This window comes from Eublepharis macularius, chromosome 8, assembly GCF_028583425.1.
Source record: "Eublepharis macularius isolate TG4126 chromosome 8, MPM_Emac_v1.0, whole genome shotgun sequence".
NCBI classification, from domain to species: domain Eukaryota; kingdom Metazoa; phylum Chordata; class Lepidosauria; order Squamata; family Eublepharidae; genus Eublepharis; species Eublepharis macularius.
Window position 1 is genome coordinate 15,863,459 of NC_072797.1, and position 20,689 is coordinate 15,884,147.

The 20,689-nt window shown below is 42.9% G+C and overlaps 1 protein-coding gene across 1 annotated transcript in view; it reads left to right on the forward strand.

Annotated features, from left to right (window-relative positions):
- Positions 1-314: 314 nt before the first annotated feature.
- DCC (DCC netrin 1 receptor) overlaps positions 315-20,689 on the forward strand; it is an 814,397-nt gene continuing 794,022 nt past the window's right edge. Inside the window, exons 1-2 of the mRNA XM_054986644.1 lie at positions 315-390; positions 10,459-10,779. Coding sequence (XP_054842619.1) covers positions 315-390; positions 10,459-10,779 — 397 coding nt within the window. The remainder of the gene's footprint in view (positions 391-10,458; positions 10,780-20,689) is intronic.

Genomic DNA, 20,689 nt, shown 5'->3' on the forward strand with positions numbered 1-20,689 from the left:
AGCCTGGCACTGAGCATGCAGGCAGGTGCTCCTTCGGTGCTCCCAAACCACCACCTTTTCTTGGCCTCTCCCATTGTGTGGCTAGCTTGGGGGACGCGGGCAGTACAGGCTCCTCTGCTGGCAGCTTCCCGTCAACCCCACATGAGCCCGTGCCCCCAGAGGCTTCTCCAGCGGGTTCCTGCTGTTCTGATAGCTGCTCCACAGCTGGCTTTTTTAATTTGGCATCCTCCAAGGGCTGGCAGTAAGGTGGGGGCAGCCGGCTGGCTCACGACACATCACCTACCACCCAGTCCCTTTAACTGGGAATGCCAGCGATGGAACCTGGGACCTTCTCCATGCCAAGCAAATGCTCCACCACCAAGTCATGGCTTGCTTGCTTGTGGGCTTCCTGTGAGTAATAAGATACTGGAGGAGAGGAGCGTTGGTTTGCTCCAACAAGACTTTTCTTATATTCTGAGCTTGCTCACTCTTTGGTGCAACGTGAAGATTCCACTCCTGCTGCTCGCTACAGATTGCCGCTTGCCTTCGCCCCGGGAGTCAGGTCTGACACATGTTCCGAATAAAAAGAGTCTGCAGCATCTGCAGACTTAGATTTCTGACAGCGATCTTGTTTTTGAAAAATAGAGTATCTTTATTTTGCAGATTTTTTTTTATTCTATCAGCCTTTTTCAGTTGTTGAAAGAGTTAGGGGTTGGGCTTTTTTCCCTGTTCAGAAAAGCATTGCAATAGACTAAATGAAAAAAGCTGTCAAGTGCAGAGAAAACAAACGGAGAAATATTTGTCTCTTCCTCTTTCTTCTTTTCATCACTGGTATTACTTCTTCTAGCGGGTTCAGGTAATTTTTTTTCAGATGGGGGTGTGGTTGTCAAGACTGTAGCATGTCTTAATTGGAAACCTTGCTTCTTAACACAGTTCCTAGGACTTGGAAGGCCATTTCTGTTCTAATACATGATAATCGCAGGCAGCAGATGAAAACGAATGTCCGCGAAGTTTGAAATGAACACCACACTGCTGTGCTATTCAGGCATCCCTTTAAGCTGCTACAGAATGGAGGTCAGAGAGAGAGCCAGCGTGGTGTAATGGTTAGAGTGCTGGACTAAGGTCTGGGAGACCCAGGTTCGAATCCCCACTCTGCCATGGAAGGTTACTGAGTGACTATTGGCCACTCTCTCAGCCTAACCTACCTCACAGGGTTGCTATGAGGATAAAATGGAGGAGGAACAAAGACAGCTGCAAGCCTCTTTGGGTTCGCAAGGGTGGGGGGAGTGAGATATAAATACCTAAATAAATAGTGTGTTAATTGTTGAGACTTGAAATTCAAAATATAACGGTTCTTTTCAAGCTAGTTATGCATTTCCAGTTATTTTGTTAATGCACACATGAAGATCCAATGGGAAAATACATCTGAGAGCCAAACTACAAGTGACACCTGACACAGGTTGGACACTTGTCAGCTTCCCTCAAGTTTTGATAAGAAATGTAGGCAGCTTGGTGAATGTTGGCCAAGTGACAGTTGAAAAGTCCATTGGACAGCAGTCGGAGAGCCAAGCTGCAAGACCAGAACGCCTACATTTCCCATAAAAACTTAAGGGAAGCTGACAAGTGTCCAACCTGTGTCAGGCATCACTTGTAGCCTGGCTCTTAGAGATTAATGAATCCCCCCCCTTTTTTTTTCCTGTTCCATTCCTTCCTAATTCTATTTTACGGGGAGTAGTTTTAAATTTCATTCTAGACCAGGAACAGGCAAAGCTTACCACAGAATTTCATTCTTATGCATCTTTCCCCACACTTGTTACCAATGCCCATGTGTGGTGTGATTATGGGTGTGACTGCATCAATGCTATTTTTTAAACATGGTCTCCTAATCATGTGCACATGCGCTCCTGTGTGTTGGTAAAACACCACTCAAAAAATCTTGGTATGATCCCATCAAGATTGCTGTTTTTCAAATTCCTGTCAGTGAGCATGTGCATATTTATAATGTTGAAGAGGAAACGATAGAAACACGTTCCAGGAATGGAAATCTGGACTGATTGTATACACCCAATGCTCGAATAAAAATCCAGACATTTAAAACGAACATACAACAGAAGATTCTTTGTGCGAAATCTCTACTTTGGAAGTGAAACTAGGTACCCAAGGACCCACAAATCTAAGGGTGAAGAAGGCAGAGAATCCCACTTTTACCAGTTTTATTTTTTATCAATTGCTTGGGATTTAGGGATGAATAGAGCTGTATGGAGCACATAGATGTGTGAAATTATAGCCTGTATCTGTACTAAGGGAGGTTTCATATATATTGCCGGAAATCATTGTACTCTTTCCCTCCCAAATTGCTCTCTGTGATCAGAGATGGGGGTGACCTAATATAAATGTGAGATGGTTAACTGATTTTTGCGTGCATGGACGTGCACACACACGCACACACCCTGTATCTGCTCTAGGCTAGAATTGTAGGCATTTGTATCTAACTCTAGACTGTGTGAGTGAATTCTCAACTACAGGATATCTAGGGAGAGTTATAAAGCCTGGAGCTGTTGACTGATGCCAACTCGGAATTAAGAAATTCCTGGAGATTGTGGGCAGAGCCTGGAGAGAGTAGAGTTTAGGGAGGGGGGAAGCTCGGCAGAGATGTGATGCCATAGAGTCCACCCTCTGAAGTTACCATTTTCTTTAGGGGAACTGATTTATGTAATCAGGAGATCAGTGGTAATCCCTGAAGATCTCCAAGCCCTACCTGGAAGTTGGCAAGCTGCGACCTTACTAACCTTCCAATCTGGTGTCTGGGGGCAATCAGTAATGCCAAAGTCACCACCTCACTTCTGGGTACAGTTGAGAGCCAGTTTGATGTAGTGGCTAAGAGCGTGGGACTCTAATTTGGAGAGCCGGGTTTGATGCCCCGCTCCTCCACTTGAAGCCAGCTGGGTGACCTTGGACTAGTCATGGCTCTCTGGAGCTCTCTCAGCCCCACCCACCTCACAGGGTGTTTTGTGGTGGGGATAATAATGACATACTTTGTAAACCACTCTGAGTGGGCATTAAGTTGTCCTGAGGGGTATATAAATTGAATGTTGTTGTTGTTGTTGTTGTTGTTGTTGTTGTTGTTGTTGTTGTTGTTGTTGTTGTTGTTGTTGTTGTTGTTACAACCTGGAAATGAGAAGAGGTAGCTCTAGAAATCACTGAAAACTCTGGTTTCCCAGGTTTTACTTGGAAGTGCTGTAGTGATGTCACTGACATTGTATCCCTATGTCCCCGCCCCCAACTCTCCCACCAGTTGCCAGGCTCAACTGACAAACGTATAAATTAGTGATTCAGTACCAAAATCTGTTGGTAATGTGATGAGAACTTTGACCTGGACAGCCCAGGCAAACCCAGTCTTGTCAGATCTTAGAAGCGAAGCAGGGCTGGCCTTGGTTAGTAATTGGATGGGAGACTTCCAATGAAGACCAGTGTTAAAGAGGTAGGTAGTGGAAAGCCGCTTCTGTTAGTCTCTTGCCTTGAAAACCCCACCAGGAGTCGCCATAACTCAGCTATGACTTTTTTTTTTTAAATTGTTATTGGAATTAGAAATATTTTGTCATTTATAACAATCAAATTACTTTAATATTCCAGTTCTAACCCCCTCCCTTCCCCCCCCCGTTTGTTGACTTCCAACAGTTTTCCAACCCTTTGTCTATTCTTCCCCTACTCATTTCAACTTATTTTGTCAATTAAACATATACTTTCACACTCTTCTAAGCTAGTCTATTATAACACAGTGCTAAGTCAATTTCCCTTCACTTATCAACTAACTAATACATTCCTGGCATGTTATTCAATAGTAATAATACTGGTAATATTCTCAATATCCTGTACTCTAACTTATTCATTCTAATGTCATCAATATGGGACAAACAATTTATCCCTCCCTATACATAACTTGAGTACTCATAAGTGATGAATACATTTATAAGTCAACCAATTTAACTTATACTCTATATGTTACTCTTTACTTCCTCTTATATCTCTTATCTTTGTAACGTAAAGTCAATCAATTTGACTCGTATTCTACACATTTCTAAATATACCTATAAACACAGTATACATTCGACATAAGTCAATCAATTTGACCCATGTTCTGCACATTTCTAAATATCGCTATAACCAAAAATACCTTCAGCATAAGTCAATCAATTTAACCTATATTCTATATGCTACTTCTCATTCCCCCCCTTCTTGTATTCATGAATTTTAATTCTGTTAATTCTCAATTACACCCCTATCTGCCAGCAACATAATTAATTAATTAATTTCTATTCTTATATATCACATAATAACTATTACTTAATACTGTATAGAATAATCAAATAGAATAATTGCTTAGTAATTCTTCTTTAACTCTCCTCCCCCCGGTATAGTCACTTCTCTCTTCTTTTGTTTTTCTTCAATAATTTTCAAGCTGCCACAGTTCTCCTCCCACCTCCCATTTTTTCACCAAATATTGTTTCAGCTTCTCCCAATCTGTGTTAAACTGTCCTGGATCAAAGTCTCTTAGTTTTCTTGTCAGTTTAATAACTCAGCTATGACTTGATGGCATGTTCCTCCGCCACCAATGTTATGAGAACAATGGGGCAACTTTGGCCCAACTGCAACATTCCTACTCTTTTTTTTTAAATGAAGAAAGCAACTGAGAAAAGACTCTTCAAGAGGGGTGTGCTTAACCTTTTACCTGCTGGCTGCTTTCCCACTGAGATGCGCCTCTCCCAACCTGCTTTTCCTTCTTTGAGGAACTCAGGGGTTGCCAACTGCAGCTTGGGAAATTTCTGGAGATTTGAAGGCAGTGCCTGGGGAGAGTGAAGTTGGAGATGGGGAGGGAACTTAGCAGGGATATGATGCCACAAAGCCCACCTGCCAATGCTGTCATTTCTTCCGAGGGAACTGTTCTCTGTAGTCTGGAGACTGACACAGAAGAACCCTATTTTCTTCTGCAGAGAGCAGAATAAGCTAGCTGGGGAAAGCCTTCTGCCCATCTCACCCGCCTTCCCTCTCTTCTCTGTTACAGGCTCCAGTGGCTGCTTTTCATTTTACAAAAGCCGTCAAGATGGAGAACTGGCTATCTTGTATAGTTTGGTTTTGGAATGGTAAAAAATAGTGGGAGGGAGAGAAGGCTTGACCTGGCGAATCTTCTATTTTAAAAAAGTACAGTATAATTGTTCTCGCAGCAACTCCTGAGATAGCATTTATTCCATTCTTCTTATGTGTGACTCGATGACTCTTGCCTTATGGTTTCTTCACCACTGGACTGGGCTGGGGTCTCCAAGCACAATATTTCAGAGAAGGATTAAATTTCTTTCAGAACCCCCCAAATCTTCATTATTTTTTTCAAGTTGTTAAGCACCAATATACCAAAGCAATTCTCCATTAACTATAGCTTTTGTAGAGAATATGAGTAGCTGAAATTTTGACTCAATGGTTGGGGGGGTAATTGTATGAAAAGAGAGTTAGTCTTTGTTTAACTCTTGCGCCTTTATGTACTCTGTGCACTGAAAGCTGACAAAGTGCCGCTGTTTCAAAATACGGGTGATAAATCACTAACACAAGATCTTAAAGGGTCTTGCTGAAAAGAATGGCATCTTTGGTGTAGTCTATAAAATGTTTGTCAAAAGTCGGGATAGAATGCAACTGGGTTACAGTAAGGAGATAAACAATGTTGATTTCTTTTGTAGCCTAATGCTGTACCAGCACAATTGCTGGCTTTACTATCAGTGGGGATAAGTGGCACAGAAAGGCATAGGAGTTGACAACTGAAGACTGAGCGGCACACATTATTTAGTAGAAGATTGGCATCCCAACTTCTGGCCATAAAACGGCAGACAAGGCGGCTCATAACGTGAAAGGAAACATTTGGGGGAAAAAAGAGATTTTAAACTAACCTAAAAGGTTAATGTCTGAAACTTCCTCCTACCGAGCCAGATTGTTGGTTGATCTACCTCAGTATGGTCTAGGGTATGACGAGGACTACCAACTCCAGCTTGGGAAATTCCTAGTGATCTGGAGGCAGAACTTGGGGATAGCAGAGTTTGGGGAGGGAGGAAGCTCTGCAGGGGTATGATGCAATAGATTCTACTCTCTAAACTTGCCCTTTTCTCCCAGGGAATTGATCTCTGTAAGCTGAAGATCAGTCATATTTTGGGAGAACTGTCCAGACTCCCACCTGGAAATTGGCGAACCTAACTGTGACAAGTCAGACAGGTCTTTACAGGGTCTGAAGCTGAGAATGGTCTTCCTGAACACCTGTTTACCTGAGATCCTTTAGTTGGCAATTCCAGGGTTTTACCTTGGAATCTACTGCAGGAAAAGTATGGGACAACCACCATGAAAAATCAAAGCAAAAATTAACCTTAATATTTTATAAACTATCCAAAGCAGAAAGTGTCTGGGTTAAAATCAGCTATCGTAGAGCACACCCCATGCTTACGCCATACATCAGCTGGTCTCAGCTCTGACAAGTGCATATGTATGATACATATGGTTTCAAACATCTCTTTGTCACACTTTATACTTAGAAGTATAAAAAATTCCTAAAAGCTCCGTGGACGCACTTTTTAAAATGCAGTGTGCAAAGATGCACATTAGAGAAGAGTACATTTCCATTCATTTATTGTTGTGGAATAGTGTTCAATTCCTCCTTGATTCTGTTTTGACTAGGAAAAACGTCCAACATTAATTCTGCATTTGAGACATGCGTCATTTTCTGCTCCTTTCCATTTATTTGTACTCCCGCAATGATATTAATACGCACATGGATAAAGCACTACGAAAAGCAACTTTGATGCGATTGTGCGGGTGAATGCACAAGACTGTCTTTGGTCACTGCATTCCTAATCTGCAGATATACTCCTTAGTAAAGAATCTTTGTCCAGAAGAAGATAGTTTCCCATACTTTTGTGCAATATTCTTAGAACATACGTGTACATGTGCAGTATTCTTAGAACGTACATCAGTGACATAAAAGCAGAAGAAGGTTCCTGGGAGCGGAAGGAAGTTAGCATAGTTAGCATGCACAGCACTTGACCAAAATTTAGGAATGAAACACAGAGTCCTCGGTGAACTGGTTGGTCGGCTGTGGTTGGTTCGTGGATCCAAGTTGTGCAGGGCTTCTACAGACAAAGGTCAAGTGAGATTCTTTGTTCTATATTGAAGAAGTGGCAATGCTGCAACAGAAGCTGGTTGTAATTATGATAAACAGGTTCCACTGCTGTCCTCCCTTTATATTAAAATGTGATAATGCAAAGTGTAGTAAGTACGTGGCTGCCTGCCACTTGCAAGGAGAGCTGCTGTAGCATAGTGGTTAAGTGGTTAGGCTATGAATCAGAACTCTGCTGGTTCGACTGCCAGTACTGCCATGAGCACAGCAGATGGCCTTGGGAAAGCTGTTCTTTTCAGCCTCAGCTCCCCAGCTGCATTGTAGGAATCATAACAACACTGATTTTGTTCATTGCTCTGAGTGGGGCATTGATCTGTTGAGAAGCACGCTGTATTTATATTTCTTAGTTGAAAAGTGTACAATTATAGTTTAAAGCACCTTGCCCCCAAAGTGGAATATAGTGTGTAGAATAACAACAACAACAATAATGACAACAATAATGGGTAGCATAGTGGTTAAGTTGTTGGGCTGTGAATCAGCACTCTGCTGGTTTGAATCCTACTACTGCCATGAGCTCAGAAGGTGGGCTCGGGTAAGCCCCTCCTCCCAGCCCCAGCTGTATTGTGAGGATAATAATATAACACTGACTTTGTTCACTGCTCTGAGTTGGGCATTATTCTGTTTAGAAGAGTTGCATATAAGTGTTGCTGTGGGTCGCAATGAACAACGAACAGCTTTTTTCGTGCCTACTCGTGAGTGGGTGTTAAGTCATCCTGAAGGGCAGTATATAAATCAAATGTTGTTGTTGTTGTTAAGTTGTCTAAGGGCACACCTGGGATAGTTGTGCTGTCTGATCTCTCAATATTGTTTCTGACTATATACCTGTAATTTACTTGGTAACTTAAGCAGCATTGCTTTGGAGCATATGTGCCACTGCAGATATGTGAGGCCTAAACCATGCTTCAGGGGTTAAATATATTGGGATTTGTATGTTCTAGGTTGGACACTTGGTTTGTACAGGAAACTGACCTGATCAGCTCACTAGAAATGCATGCGTCTCTAGAACTCTCCTTGGCAGGTTGCAGAGAAGATTAGCAGAAGTGTGAAAACTGTCTTCCAGGGAAGTTTATCTGCTGTTGTTGATTTTCAGGAGCTTTGTTAAGATTCCCCCCACACCTACTCACCCCCCCAAAACAGGCTTTCAGGTTGAAACCTGTTGTTATTGTGGACACTGATACCAAATCTATAGGAGCCTTTTAAAAAAACCTCTGTTTTGGACTTATGAAAAGCTGTTCTTTTGCATTTTAAGCATTTTGGCAGTGGTGGAAGTGGCTTGCTGGCACTCAAATTTTTTCTGCATCTTCCCTAGGAATTTTTTTCCCTGGGAAAGCTCTGCCGAATAATGGCACAGCTTCGGGAGTAAAATTCATCTCTGTGCAGAGGGCTGGCACTGAAGCAATAAAGCACTTACAGCAAATCCTAGCTAAGCCCTACAAATAAGAAATAAGTAGATCTGAAGTTGCTACTGGGCCTCAGTTTTCAGCTGAATTTGATGTCAGCTCTTTCTGTTCAATATGTTTTCAGACTGAAAACAGGGGCCTTGGGGAGAGAGGGTTGCCTTCTTAGATTGCAAATTAGTCTCTCACCTCTCATTATTTTGTTTGCACAGCTTTATAACATACTAATATATTCTCTCCCAAGTGAGCTCAGAAAGTACTTTTTTTTTCTTAACTAGCACCTGTAGGGGTTGCCACCAAACTTCTCCCAAAACAAAATTCAAGGCAGTTTCCTCTTCAGTATCCTTGGAATGAGTGGGCTCTCTTTCTTGCTGGAGTTTTTCAAGCAGGGTTTGAATATTATTATTCAGGGCTTTTTTTTCTGGGAAAAGAGGTGGTGGAACTCAGTGGGTTGTCAGCACAGGGGGCAACTCCTGGCGAGAGGTGGTGTCCCTGGTACCACAGGCGCACGTGCAAAGTGTGTGCATGCTCCCAGGACTGCATAATGATGTCACTTTGGGTCATCTGGAACAAGGGGGGAGTTTTTTAGTTTAAATCGCCACTGGCTGGTGTCCCGCCCCCTGATCTCCAGACAGGGGAGTTTAGATTGCCCTCCGCGCCACAGGCGGCACGGAGGGCAATCTAAACTCCCCTCTGTCTGGAGATCAGGGGGCGGGGCCACTGGCCATGTGACCATTTTTAAGAGGTGCAGGAACTCTGTTCCACCACGTTCCAGCTGAAAAAAAGCCCTATTATTATTTATTTACTTTATTTATACCCTGCCTTTCTCTCCAATGGGGACCCAAAGCTGCTTACATCATTCTCCATTTCTCCATTTTATCTTCTTGACAATTCTATGAGTCAGGTTACGCTGAGAGGGGGTGACTGGCCCAAGATCAGCCAGCAAGCTTCAGTGGCAGAGGTGGGATTTGAATCTGGGCCTCCAAAAGCGTAGTATGATGCTCTAACCACTACATAACCCTGGTTCTCCCAGCATCTATTGGGAATGATCTGGCTTGGATTCCTAACACTGAGCATGATTAGATAGCCAATTGAGTGCCTTTCAAACCTATGCTTCTGTTAAGCCAATGGAGTACCAAACCCATGCTTCTGTGAAGTACAGGAGGGATTTTGAGCAATGGCCAAAAGATTTTAACACAGTCCTTGAGAAGGGGCCATGGCTCAGCATCTTCTTTGAATGCAGAAAGTCCCAGTTCTATCTCCAGCATCTCCAGCTAAAAGACATCAGGTAGTAGATGATAAGAAAGACCTCTCAATCTGAGAGACAGTTTGGTATAGTGGTTAAGAGCGGCAGGACTCTAATCTGGAGAGCCAGGTTTGATTCCCCACTCCTCCGCTTGAAGCCAGATGGGTGACCTTGGGTAAGTCACAGCTTTTCCAGAACTCTCTCAGCCCCACCCATCTCACAGGGGGATTGTTGTGGCGATAATAATAACACACTTTGTAAACTGCTCTGAGGGTGGTATGAAGTTGTACTGAAGGGCAGTATATAAATAGAATGTTATTATCAAATGTCATTATCCTGGACAACCATTACCAGACAGGGTAGACATGACTGACCACACCAGAGCAATGGCTTGACTCAATTCAAGGCAGCCTCATGTATGTTCATGCTGCTGAAATTTGCCTAAAGCAAGATTTAAGGTTCATTTGGATGTTCCTCTTCAGCTGTAAGACTTTCGAGAGTGCTTAATTTTTTCTTAGATCAGTCATATTTTCCCAGGGTTTTTGCATTACTTGATGTCCTTCAAACACAAACCATGGTTGGGAATGTGTTGAACTAACTGGACTGCTCTTGATTGTTCATCCTAACAGGCATACAAGTTAAAGGATTTACAACGCTGCGGTTTCTGATTGAGCCGTCGGATGCTGTCACCATGCGAGGAGGTAACATTTTGCTGAACTGCATCGCAGAGTCAGATCGTGGGCTTCCAGTCATCAAATGGAAGAAGGATGGTGTGTTTTTGAACTTGGCAGTGGATGAGAGAAGGCAGCAGTTTTCCAATGGATCTCTTTTGATACAAAATATAGTCCACTCCAAACATCATAAACCAGATGAGGGCCTTTATCAGTGCGAAGCCTCTCTAGAAGGAATCGGAGCCATCATTAGTCGGACAGCCAAAGTCTCAGTTGCAGGTAAGAGGTTATCCTTTATTGGTCAACGAGAGAATGTTCTGGTTTGGCTTTGACATGGGTTGCTTTCACTGGGACGTACTTTAACTATGTCATGCGTTCATTGGTTGCATTCTTTTCCTATTGTTTAACAGTGCTTGAGCACAAAGTGGGCCCTTTTCTAACAGGAGATTTGGCAGATCTCAGGAGAGTGTAAAATTGGACTAAGATAAACCTAGAAACTGATCCTGGGGGAGTTTGACTACTAGTTGTTGTAGGAGAACATGATGGCATCTCAAAAGCGTTGGACTTGCCACTGTTAAAAAGAGAAGACTGGACCAGAAGGGCCCTAGTATGATGCAGCAGGGATGTTCTTCCATACTGAAATGATATTAAAACCATATACTAGGCCAGAGATAAAAAGCAGCTTCAGAAGTTTGAGAGTGTATGACAAGGTTGGACAACAGCGACTGGCTTAAGGTCACTCGGTGAACTTTGTTACTGAATTTATTTATTTGTATTATGTACATATTTTAGTCCGTCTTTCCCACTGGAACACAAGGTGGATCACGCAGAGTAGATCATTACAATCAACAGGATGGGGCAATAGAATGCAATAGGATTTGCATTGGGGAAATCTGGAATCAACTAGGAATCTGAAAATAGAATTGAAGAAAACCATGTTGAAGTATTAACATGTTACTTTAAACAATGCAAAAATTATATGGTAGGATCCTACTTACAGCAGCACACAGAATAAACTATACAAGTAGTATAGATCCCAGTCCCTAAACCTTTACCCAAGTAGCTTTCTAAACCATTCTGTAAAGTACAACACTGTGTAGAAAAGCCCTCTTGAATAATTTAGTGATGCATAGTTTGCAGAAAGGAGTCAGAGCCTTCCTGAGCTTATCAGGCAAGCTGTTTCATAAGATGTGGGTTACATTGAAGAAAGCACATGTATGGACAGTTGTTGATTTTGTCCATTTGCAGGTTAGAGGGTTGCGAACTCCAGACTGGGAAATTCCTGGAGGTTTGAGTGGTGGTCCCTTGAGAGGGTGTGGTTTGGAGAGGGGAGGGACCTCAGAATGGTATAATGCCTCCAAAGCAGCTATTTTTCTCTAGGGGAACTGGTCTCTGTGGCATAGAGATCAGTTGTAATTCCACAAGATCTCCAGCTGCCACCTGGAGGTTGGCAACCCTAGCAGGTTAGTGCCCACAGAAGGTCTTGATTAGATGAGTAAAGCTGTCATGGCAGACCATAAGGAGAGAAATGGTTGTGCAGATAAGAGGGACCAAAGCCATGAAGAGCTTTGTATAACAGGGATTTGAGCCTCAAAATCCATAGTGAAGACACTCTAATCACTGTATCACACCAAGTCTCCATTTTGAGGTCAATAATACCACTGTTCCAGACAGATTAGTTCCCTACTCAGAGCAGTGAACAATGTCAATGTTATCATTACCCTCACAATACAGCTGGGGAACTGGGGCTGAGAGTAGTGGCTTACCCAAGGCCACCTGTTGAGTTCATGGCAGGAGGATTCGAACCAGCAGAATGCTGATTAAACATGGGCACAAACCGGAAAAAACAAACCAGGAGGTCCAAGGTCTGTACAGTTTCACAAACCACAAACTTTCACAAACTTGCCCCAGTTCCCGAACTGGTTCGTGTGGTTTGTGAAAATGTCACTTCTGGGGCAGCAGAAGGTCTACAGAATAGGGGTGTGAGCTTCTGGTTTCCCCCTTTTAAATGCCAGCTGCTTTTCAGCTGATGGGAGGGGAATCCCCATCAGCTGAAAAAAGCTGCCGGCTGTTTCGCTTCCCATGTTTGCAGAAGTTTCTTTATTCTCTGCTGGCTTTAAAAGCCAGGAAAGGGCTAAATGGCTGTTTTTTCCCTTCCTCCTTTGGGGAATGTACCCACACTCTTTTTTTTTCAAAGACAAAAAAGTGTAGCAACGTTGTAACACTGCAACATTGTAACATTACTGCACTTTCCCCCTGGCTTTAAAAGCCAGGAAAGGATTAAATAGCTGCTTTCCCCTTCCTCCAAGGCATGTTTCAGGCTTTGCACAGAGAAAAAAAACCAAGCATTTTGCATAGCCCTTTGGAAACAAAGTGGCAGGGAAGCAGCACCTAGTGCTGATTAGCAGCCCAATCACCTAACCACTATGGTACAGGTTAAGATCCAAAGTGTATGTTTTCAAATGATTCCCATAAAATGAGGAATGGACAGACTATGTAGCCTTGCAGTAGTTAAACAAACTTTGTAAGCACTGTGACTTTGCCCCATAAAATCTTGTTTTCTGCAAATAACTTTAAATAACTATAAGGGAAAACTTTTCCCCCCTTTCCTTAAAACATGTTGTTTCTCCTCCAGAGAAATGAAGTTCAACGTGACATTCCTGCCACAGTAATTTGTTTCTGACAAGCTACTATTCAAGCTTAAATATGTCTAATCAACCCTTTGTTGCTGTGTGATATTTGAAGCATGTTTATTATCTTCAAAAAACAAGCGGCAGCTTTTGAAGCTGGAAATTAGCTGGTTTCCAGATTAATTCAGGGTCAAAAAAATAAAATACCAAACTTTTGTAAGATGTAGAATCTTTTTCTTTTTTTTAAATTTTCCCACATAGTTTTTCTTTGGCTGACAGGAATTCATTAGACAACTGATTGAACTGAGAAGCCTCAATTTTTGCGGCTCATTTTTTTGTTATGAAGTGCCTCTTCTGCAGAGGTGACACAAATTGGCCACTTCTGGACTCACAAGATGATTTGGGGTGTTGAACAAATACTTATCTTTGGATTCACGACCCTTGTGAAGGTTGCGAAATCTGACAATTTGCCGCATTATGATGTTAGAGTTCCACCATTCATGCTGGGTACTTAGCTGTCATGTATTTTAGCAATTTGCTCTTTTCTGCTTATCATTGGCCTAACCAATCAATAGGTTACAGAACTTTGAAGAAAACCTCCATACAACAAATTAAGGCTCCATAGAATGAATGGCGGGGATTCACAGTGAGCCCCTGCCTTTCTTCCAGGAGGTCCAGGGGCGTATATAGTTCTCCCCTCCTACCTTTCGTCCTTACAAACTTGTAATGTAGGTATGATGTTCCCTCATCCTTAAACAGTGGAAATGGCACCAGAGGTGTTTTTAAAATTCAAAGGAACGAACTAGTTTCTTTATTTTAAAGGGGAAAAGCCAGGTGAAATCAGGGGTTGAACATTTCTTAGGCAATTCAACATGTATATTTCTGAGGCAATTCAACATCTGAGGTAAAATCAGTACATGCACAGACTGTAGTTCTTATGCTCTTTGCAGATACTTAAATGCTTCTGTTTTGAGGCTTTGGTTCCCTTGTTTCCCCCCACCCCCAGATACCCTAGCAGATTTTCTTTTAGTATTCCCTTTCTCTTCTGGGGTTAGGAATGCTGGTGCCCATCTTCTAGTACCCCAATCCCTTTCTCTCCACACACCAGAGCTCTCCTTCAGTTGTTAACTGAATCTGAAGGTCTCCACAGACAGTCTCCAACCATACCCAACCAGGGATCTCTCCTCTCTGTCCAGAGCTACGTCTCTGTTTAACTCAGTAGGGAAAGTCTCCTCTCCTTAGAAGATCTATCCCTTTTCTTTGGCCCTAATGGGGGTCTGCACCTACTTCCCAAACTTCCTTGCCAACTTTTCCCCAGTTCTCCTGTGGTGTTAAACTGCTCTCCGTTAGGACTCCCTTTCCCAACTCCTCACACTCGATCCCTCTCTTTCCAGCTCCTGCTACCCAATCAGATTCCGTGGCCTGTCACTCAAAGTTCTCTGTTTCTGTGATGAATTAAACCTTCACAGCCCTGCAGCTTTGTGTGTAAAGCCCTTCCAAGCTTTTTAAAACATGCAGTACATCATAGTAGGTTAGGTTGAGAGACAGTGGCTGGCTCAACATTGCTCAGTGAACTTGATTACTGAACAGAGGCTTGGACCTGGGCCCCCATCGTCCTAGTGAAGACACTTTCACCACTATGCCACAATCGCTCTCTGTTTTGAGGCATAAAGTCCAAAGGGTATCTTTCCAAATGATCCACTTAAAATGATGAGCTGACAGACTCTGTAGCCTTGTGGAAGATGTGCACTGTCAAAACACCCAAGCGTATGTGCTTTCCACATATTGAACAAGTATGTTTAGATCTCAGTATTGCCTTGTAGACATGGCGCAACTATGAATTTTCCCAACTTGTCTGCTAGTATAAATTATTTAGTGTGAAACTTTGGAGGAAGACATTGTGGCCATATCCATCTGGGTGCTTGTCTTCCCTGTTCCTATTTGTGCTGGAGTCGCCAATCTAAACTTCCTTTTTTCTCCTTCTTGGTCCATATATTCATGTCCCGCTCACCTCTTTCTGAAGTCTTATATAATCTGCTTGGCTGCTTGCTCACCCTCTTCCTTTTTTTCTTTTCTCCTGTACCCATTACTTGCCACATCTCAGCATCCTGGCACAACCTGTAGGTCCAGTACTAGAGATGAATAGCCTGTTAATCCAGTAGCCAGTCCCAAACTATTTTTCCTGCTTGGATTATGCTTGTTGTAGCTAGTTGTCTCCCTTCTGTTCAAGTAACAGCGCCAACGTTAGCGAGACGGAAGACCTAATTTTAACAGGGCTGAAGGATTTGGGTATGGGAAATGGCAATGTTCTTCCTTGACGTTAGGACGAGGTCAGAGGGAGGAATTTCTCCATTTGGCTGGAGGTAGAGAAATGTTTGCACATGTCAGGGACATAAATATTGCTGACTGCATGGAAAATGTGCTAGCGATGACCCTAATTAACATATTGGCAGCACATCAGTGACTTAAGGCAGTGGGCAGATGGAAGATAAAGAATAAAAATGAAGCACTGGCCTGATAAGTAGAAGGCAAAGCAGGGAAGGTTGGAAGGATATTACTTGCAGAGGAAGGCTGTAGCTGCAGGTGAATTTATGCAATAACTGTGGGAGAGCATGATAAAAGTTTATAAGATTATGCACAGTGCGGAAAAAATGGATAGAGAGTCCCCCCCTCCCTACCTTAGATCTTGGAGGCACCCCATAAAATAAGCAGCAAGCCAGGACAGACAAAAGAGAGCCCACCGGACCAGTTATTCAGGTGCAAATGGGCCAGCTCTGTGTCTCTCCTGGACTGCTATGGATCTCAAGTACGGTCGTGTGGATGTTTATTTCATTTTATGTGTGCATCTCTGTGTGTGTGCGAGTTTAGGCTCTTTGTCTATTGTTTCTGTTCTCTGCTGTTTACTACTAGTTTTGTAGCAAACCAGCACATGTGTAGCACATTGATATGCTATTTGGGCATACAATGTACACTACACACACATAAAGAAATAAATGCTTGTGCTGATCGGATGAAAAAAATAGTAATAGCTGAAGCTCGGTGGCAGAGGCGCTGCTTGCAACCAGAAGGTTCCCGGTTCAATCCCCAGGTGAAAGGATCAGGTAGGAGGTGATGTGAAAGATTTCCATTTGAGACACTGAAGAGCTGCTGCCAGTCAGAGTAGACAAGACTGACTTCGATAGATCAATAGTCAGACTCAGTAGAAGTCAGCTTCATAGTGATTCATTACTGGCCTACATCCAATTATACAGTTCCAAAGTTCAGGAAAGTTCTACCTTTGGAACAAGGGGTACTGATTTCTATTGATCGGCCCTTCCCGTTAAAGACCCCCCCCATTTCCCCCTTACACAGCTCCTGATGGTCTGCTGACCCCAGGAACAAAAATGGGGGGATGGGAGAGCCAATGAGCTGCAGCAAGAGGGTAAAGGGGGAAAATAATAATGTGTGCTTCTGGACAGATTACTGCTCATTCAGAGCAGTAAACAAATTCCATGTTCTTCTTATCTCCACAATACAGCTGGGGAGCTGGGGTAGAGAGAAGCAACTTACCCAAGGCAGTCGTGGGAGTCGAACCAGCAGAGTGGTGATTCACAGCCCAACCCTGTAACCAATATGCTACAGCAGCTCTCTTAATAATAACTGTGCTTATATACTGCCCTTCTGGTCAAATGAGTGCCCAACTCAGGTTGGTGAACAAAGTCAGTGTTCTTTTTATCCCCACAATATAGCTGGGGAGCTGTGGCTGGAAGGCGTGGCTGACCCAAAGCCACCTGCAGAGTTCATGGCAGTAGTGGGAGTCAGACCAGCAGAGTGCTGACTCACAGTCCAGCCACTTCACCACTATGCTACCCACCCCATGAGATCTGTGCAGCAAGCAGATCCCATTGGATTGATGCCAATAGGTTTTATGGGGGAAATTCATTGCAAGGAAACAGAAAATGATGTGAAAATTCAGATCCACAGGGTTGATTTAAACACAGAGCTGCTGATGACTGGCTGTTTGGTTCCTACCCATTCAATTCCAAGTTGCGTAGGCAAGGAAAAGCATGCTACCGCATTGCTGATCGTGGAGGTAGGGCTGAGTTGTCCAAACACTGGTAGCCTACCAGGCTGTCCTTTGTTAGGATAAATCACACCAAGAAAGAGTAGGATGTGCTTGCTTTAGTTTATGCTGATCAACCCTAGTTGAATTCATCTATTTGAATCTTGGGTCTTCATTCCGACATGCTAGGGCATGGAGCAAGCACTGTTACCAGCAAGTAGGAGATCTTTGAATTCTGTACATGTTCCTTTGAAAGTTGCTGTCATCTGTAGATGAGAACAGTCTTGTATCTATGATGGGTAATCCAGAAAATAAACATAGCGCATCATCTTTAAACAGCAGTAGAAATAGATCCTCTTAATCATGAAAATATCCAAACGTAGACCTTTGAGTGTTCTGTGAGTCTCTCCTGCCCAGGGCTTTTTTTCAGCAAGAACGCAGTGGAACAGAGTTCCAGAACTCCTTGAAAATGGTCACATGGCTGGTGGCCCCATCCCCTGATCTCCAGACAGAGGTAAGTTTAGATTGCCCTCCTCGCCGCTGGAGAGGCATGGAGAGCAATCTAAACTCCCCTCTGCCTGGAGCTCAGGGGGCAGGGCCACCAGCCATGTGACCATTTTCTCCGAGGGCAACCCACTGAGTTCCACCACCTCTTTTCCCAGAAAAAAAGCCCTGCTCCTGCCCCTCAGAAATCTTTTTACTCTCCCTCCGGTTAGGAGAAGACCACCTTCTAGGCTCTTGTGGCATTCTATCTTTGGTGCTTCAGTGCACAAATGAAATTGTAGATCCACCATTGCATCTTTAAGAGACTCCCTCAACAGCCTGTTTCTAGTCAACCTTTTCTAAATGGCTTCTGTCAAAAGTAATGATGGTGTTTTACGTTGGTTTTTTCTTGATGTATGGCATCGGAGGCTTTCATGCTGACAAGCAAGTTAAATTCCTCTGGATTCATTTACTTGTTCATACAAGTTTTCCCCCTTCTTTTCACGAAGGATAAAATTCTAACCAAGATATTAAAATAAATGACCTGCTCTTTAATATTTCATGTAGTGGCTTGGGATGAATTTGGTCATCGAATTGTTGCAATTTAATATTGGACTCCATCAATAGAAGACATTGTGTCTGTTCTCAGCATTTTAAGATCTTTCTTGTTTGGCATAGTAACATAGCGTCACTTGCAGTTACAAATGCCAAAACACAGAAATGCATCGGACCAGGTATATTTCCTTGCAACAATGCTCTCCCCCTGATTTCATCTAATTTTTAAAGCATAAGAGGTTTGTAAACTGGTTCCTTGCAAAAGCACTGAATTTTACTTAGTGCAATACTTGTGATGAATAAGTGCAATCTTGTTGGAGCAAATTTATAGTGCAAGTGTAACGAGTGTTACACCCTTCTAAACTAATTGGCATCAATGTTCCTGCATTGGGCAGGGGGTTGGACTAGATGATCAGTAAGACCCCTTCTGACTCTATGATTCTATGATTTAGAAGAGTATAATTCCACTTAGGAATGGATTGTACAGTGCAGTGGCACGAGATGTGTACAGTGCAGTGTACAGTGTATAGTGCAGTGGCATGAGATTATTTCTGGGTACAACCCGGAAGTGTCAGTGGGCAGCTCTAGGAATCAACTGAAAACCTATGGTTGTGCCAGGAATCACCAGGAACTCCATGGTAAAACTATAACATTTCAGGTGATTCCTAGAGCTACCCATTATCACTTGCATGTTGTTCTTGGAAATGTCATAGTGATGTCAGTGACATCACTGACACCACATGCCCTCAACCTTCCTGCTGGTAGCCAGGCTTGGCCTGGGAACCCTAATTGCTCTGAAAGGTAAGGGGCGAGACCCTACATATTCTTAGGCTTATTATAATGAGATTTCACTTGAAGTGAAATACGGATTTCTTCTTATTCAAAATCTAAGGATTTTTGGAGGGAAACATGTTTTGATAAGGATGGCAAAATGAGGTTCATGTCCAGAATATGACACAATTTTGAAAGTTAGGCCGATCCTTGGTTCCGTCTGCTCCACTGCTCCAGTCCATGGGCCCCTTGGTCCCACCTTCAGAAGCACTTTTTGATAAAAATCAAATAGAATAAATGACATCTGTCAATGTAATCAGCCGAGGCCTCTTAGGCACAGTGCTGTGAGTGACCAGAAATCATATCTTTCTAGGACTTCCTCAAGGGCTCTCAAGCCCTTAACCATCACCATTTGTAAAAGTATTCTCGGCTGGAGAGGGAACGAGAGCAGTGAAGAGAAACTAAGAGGCTGCCTCCCGCTCTAACATCTTATTAAAAGTCCCAATTTAACAGGCTACTGATTATTGGTATTTCCAGTAATTGGTAGGTCTGAAGATAAAGACGTCTTGGTGAACCGTTTGGTTTTCTTTTCATCAACAATTCCTGGGTCAATGCGCCGAGGCTTCCGGGACTTGATTTGTTTGCATAAGCTTTGGTCATTGGGGTGGATATCGGGAGGGAGGGAGGAGAGGACAGCATTTTTCTTAATGTTTCAGTCACATGTGTGGGTGATAATGAGAAGGATAATTGCAGAGGTTATCTTGGCTCAGTTAATTCCACTGAACGAGGCATGAGTTTCACTAAGATTCAGGTTTGTTGTGTTGTTTGTAGGGAGGCTATGGTTGACAAGCACATTCCCTGTGTTTACCTGTCATGCTTACATTTGAAAACATGTGAAAAATGTAACCTGGAAGGTGGAATATGTGTTGGCAACCACAGCATCAGTTTAGCCAGTTTTTTTAATTTTGGGTTTTAGTTAGCATTTGGGTCCAGATTAGGGAGGAAGTCTTCTTTTAAGGAAGTAAACAAGTACCCTGTGAAGGGCCTGTCCAATATAACTTTCTGTGTACATCTTCTATGATCAGAATCTCTGTGAAGTAAAGGAGTGGCCTGCTTGAGTGTAATTCTGTGGGTTGTGGTAAAACAGTTGGAGTTAAACCTTGAGTACTGAGGAACCCTGTCTGGAGATAAAGGAACCAAATCTCCCTTCCATGTTTGTATTTGGAGGTTCATTTCAATTACTCACAGTAAGGGAAATGTTTAACCTCTGGAGAGTGCATTTAGTTCCATCTGCTTCTGGTTTGTCAAAATAGCTGCGTGAAAGAGGTTATATTTACCTCACAATTACGTACTATATTATTCTTGTAGGGTCACAATAAAAAGGACCCTTTAGGCAACACATAGTTTACGCACTACCAACCAGTTAGATAAAGCATGTATCTCCCCTTTGTACTGATTGCGAAAGGCTGAGGGGATTTACACAAATAAAAAGAGGGACCAGAGGAAGTGTGAGATTTGGACAGCCGTAATTCCAGGCGGTATTTAGTTGCCGTTCTCTCTCTCTCTTCTTCTCCTCCATCCCATCTGTGTTGCCACCACAATATGCTTTTTTGTCGCTTCACTAATCCATATTTCTTTTATTGAAGACTTTGGGACTTTGGCTTTCCACACTGCACTTCTTTCTGTTAGCAATATTGACGGTGGCTGG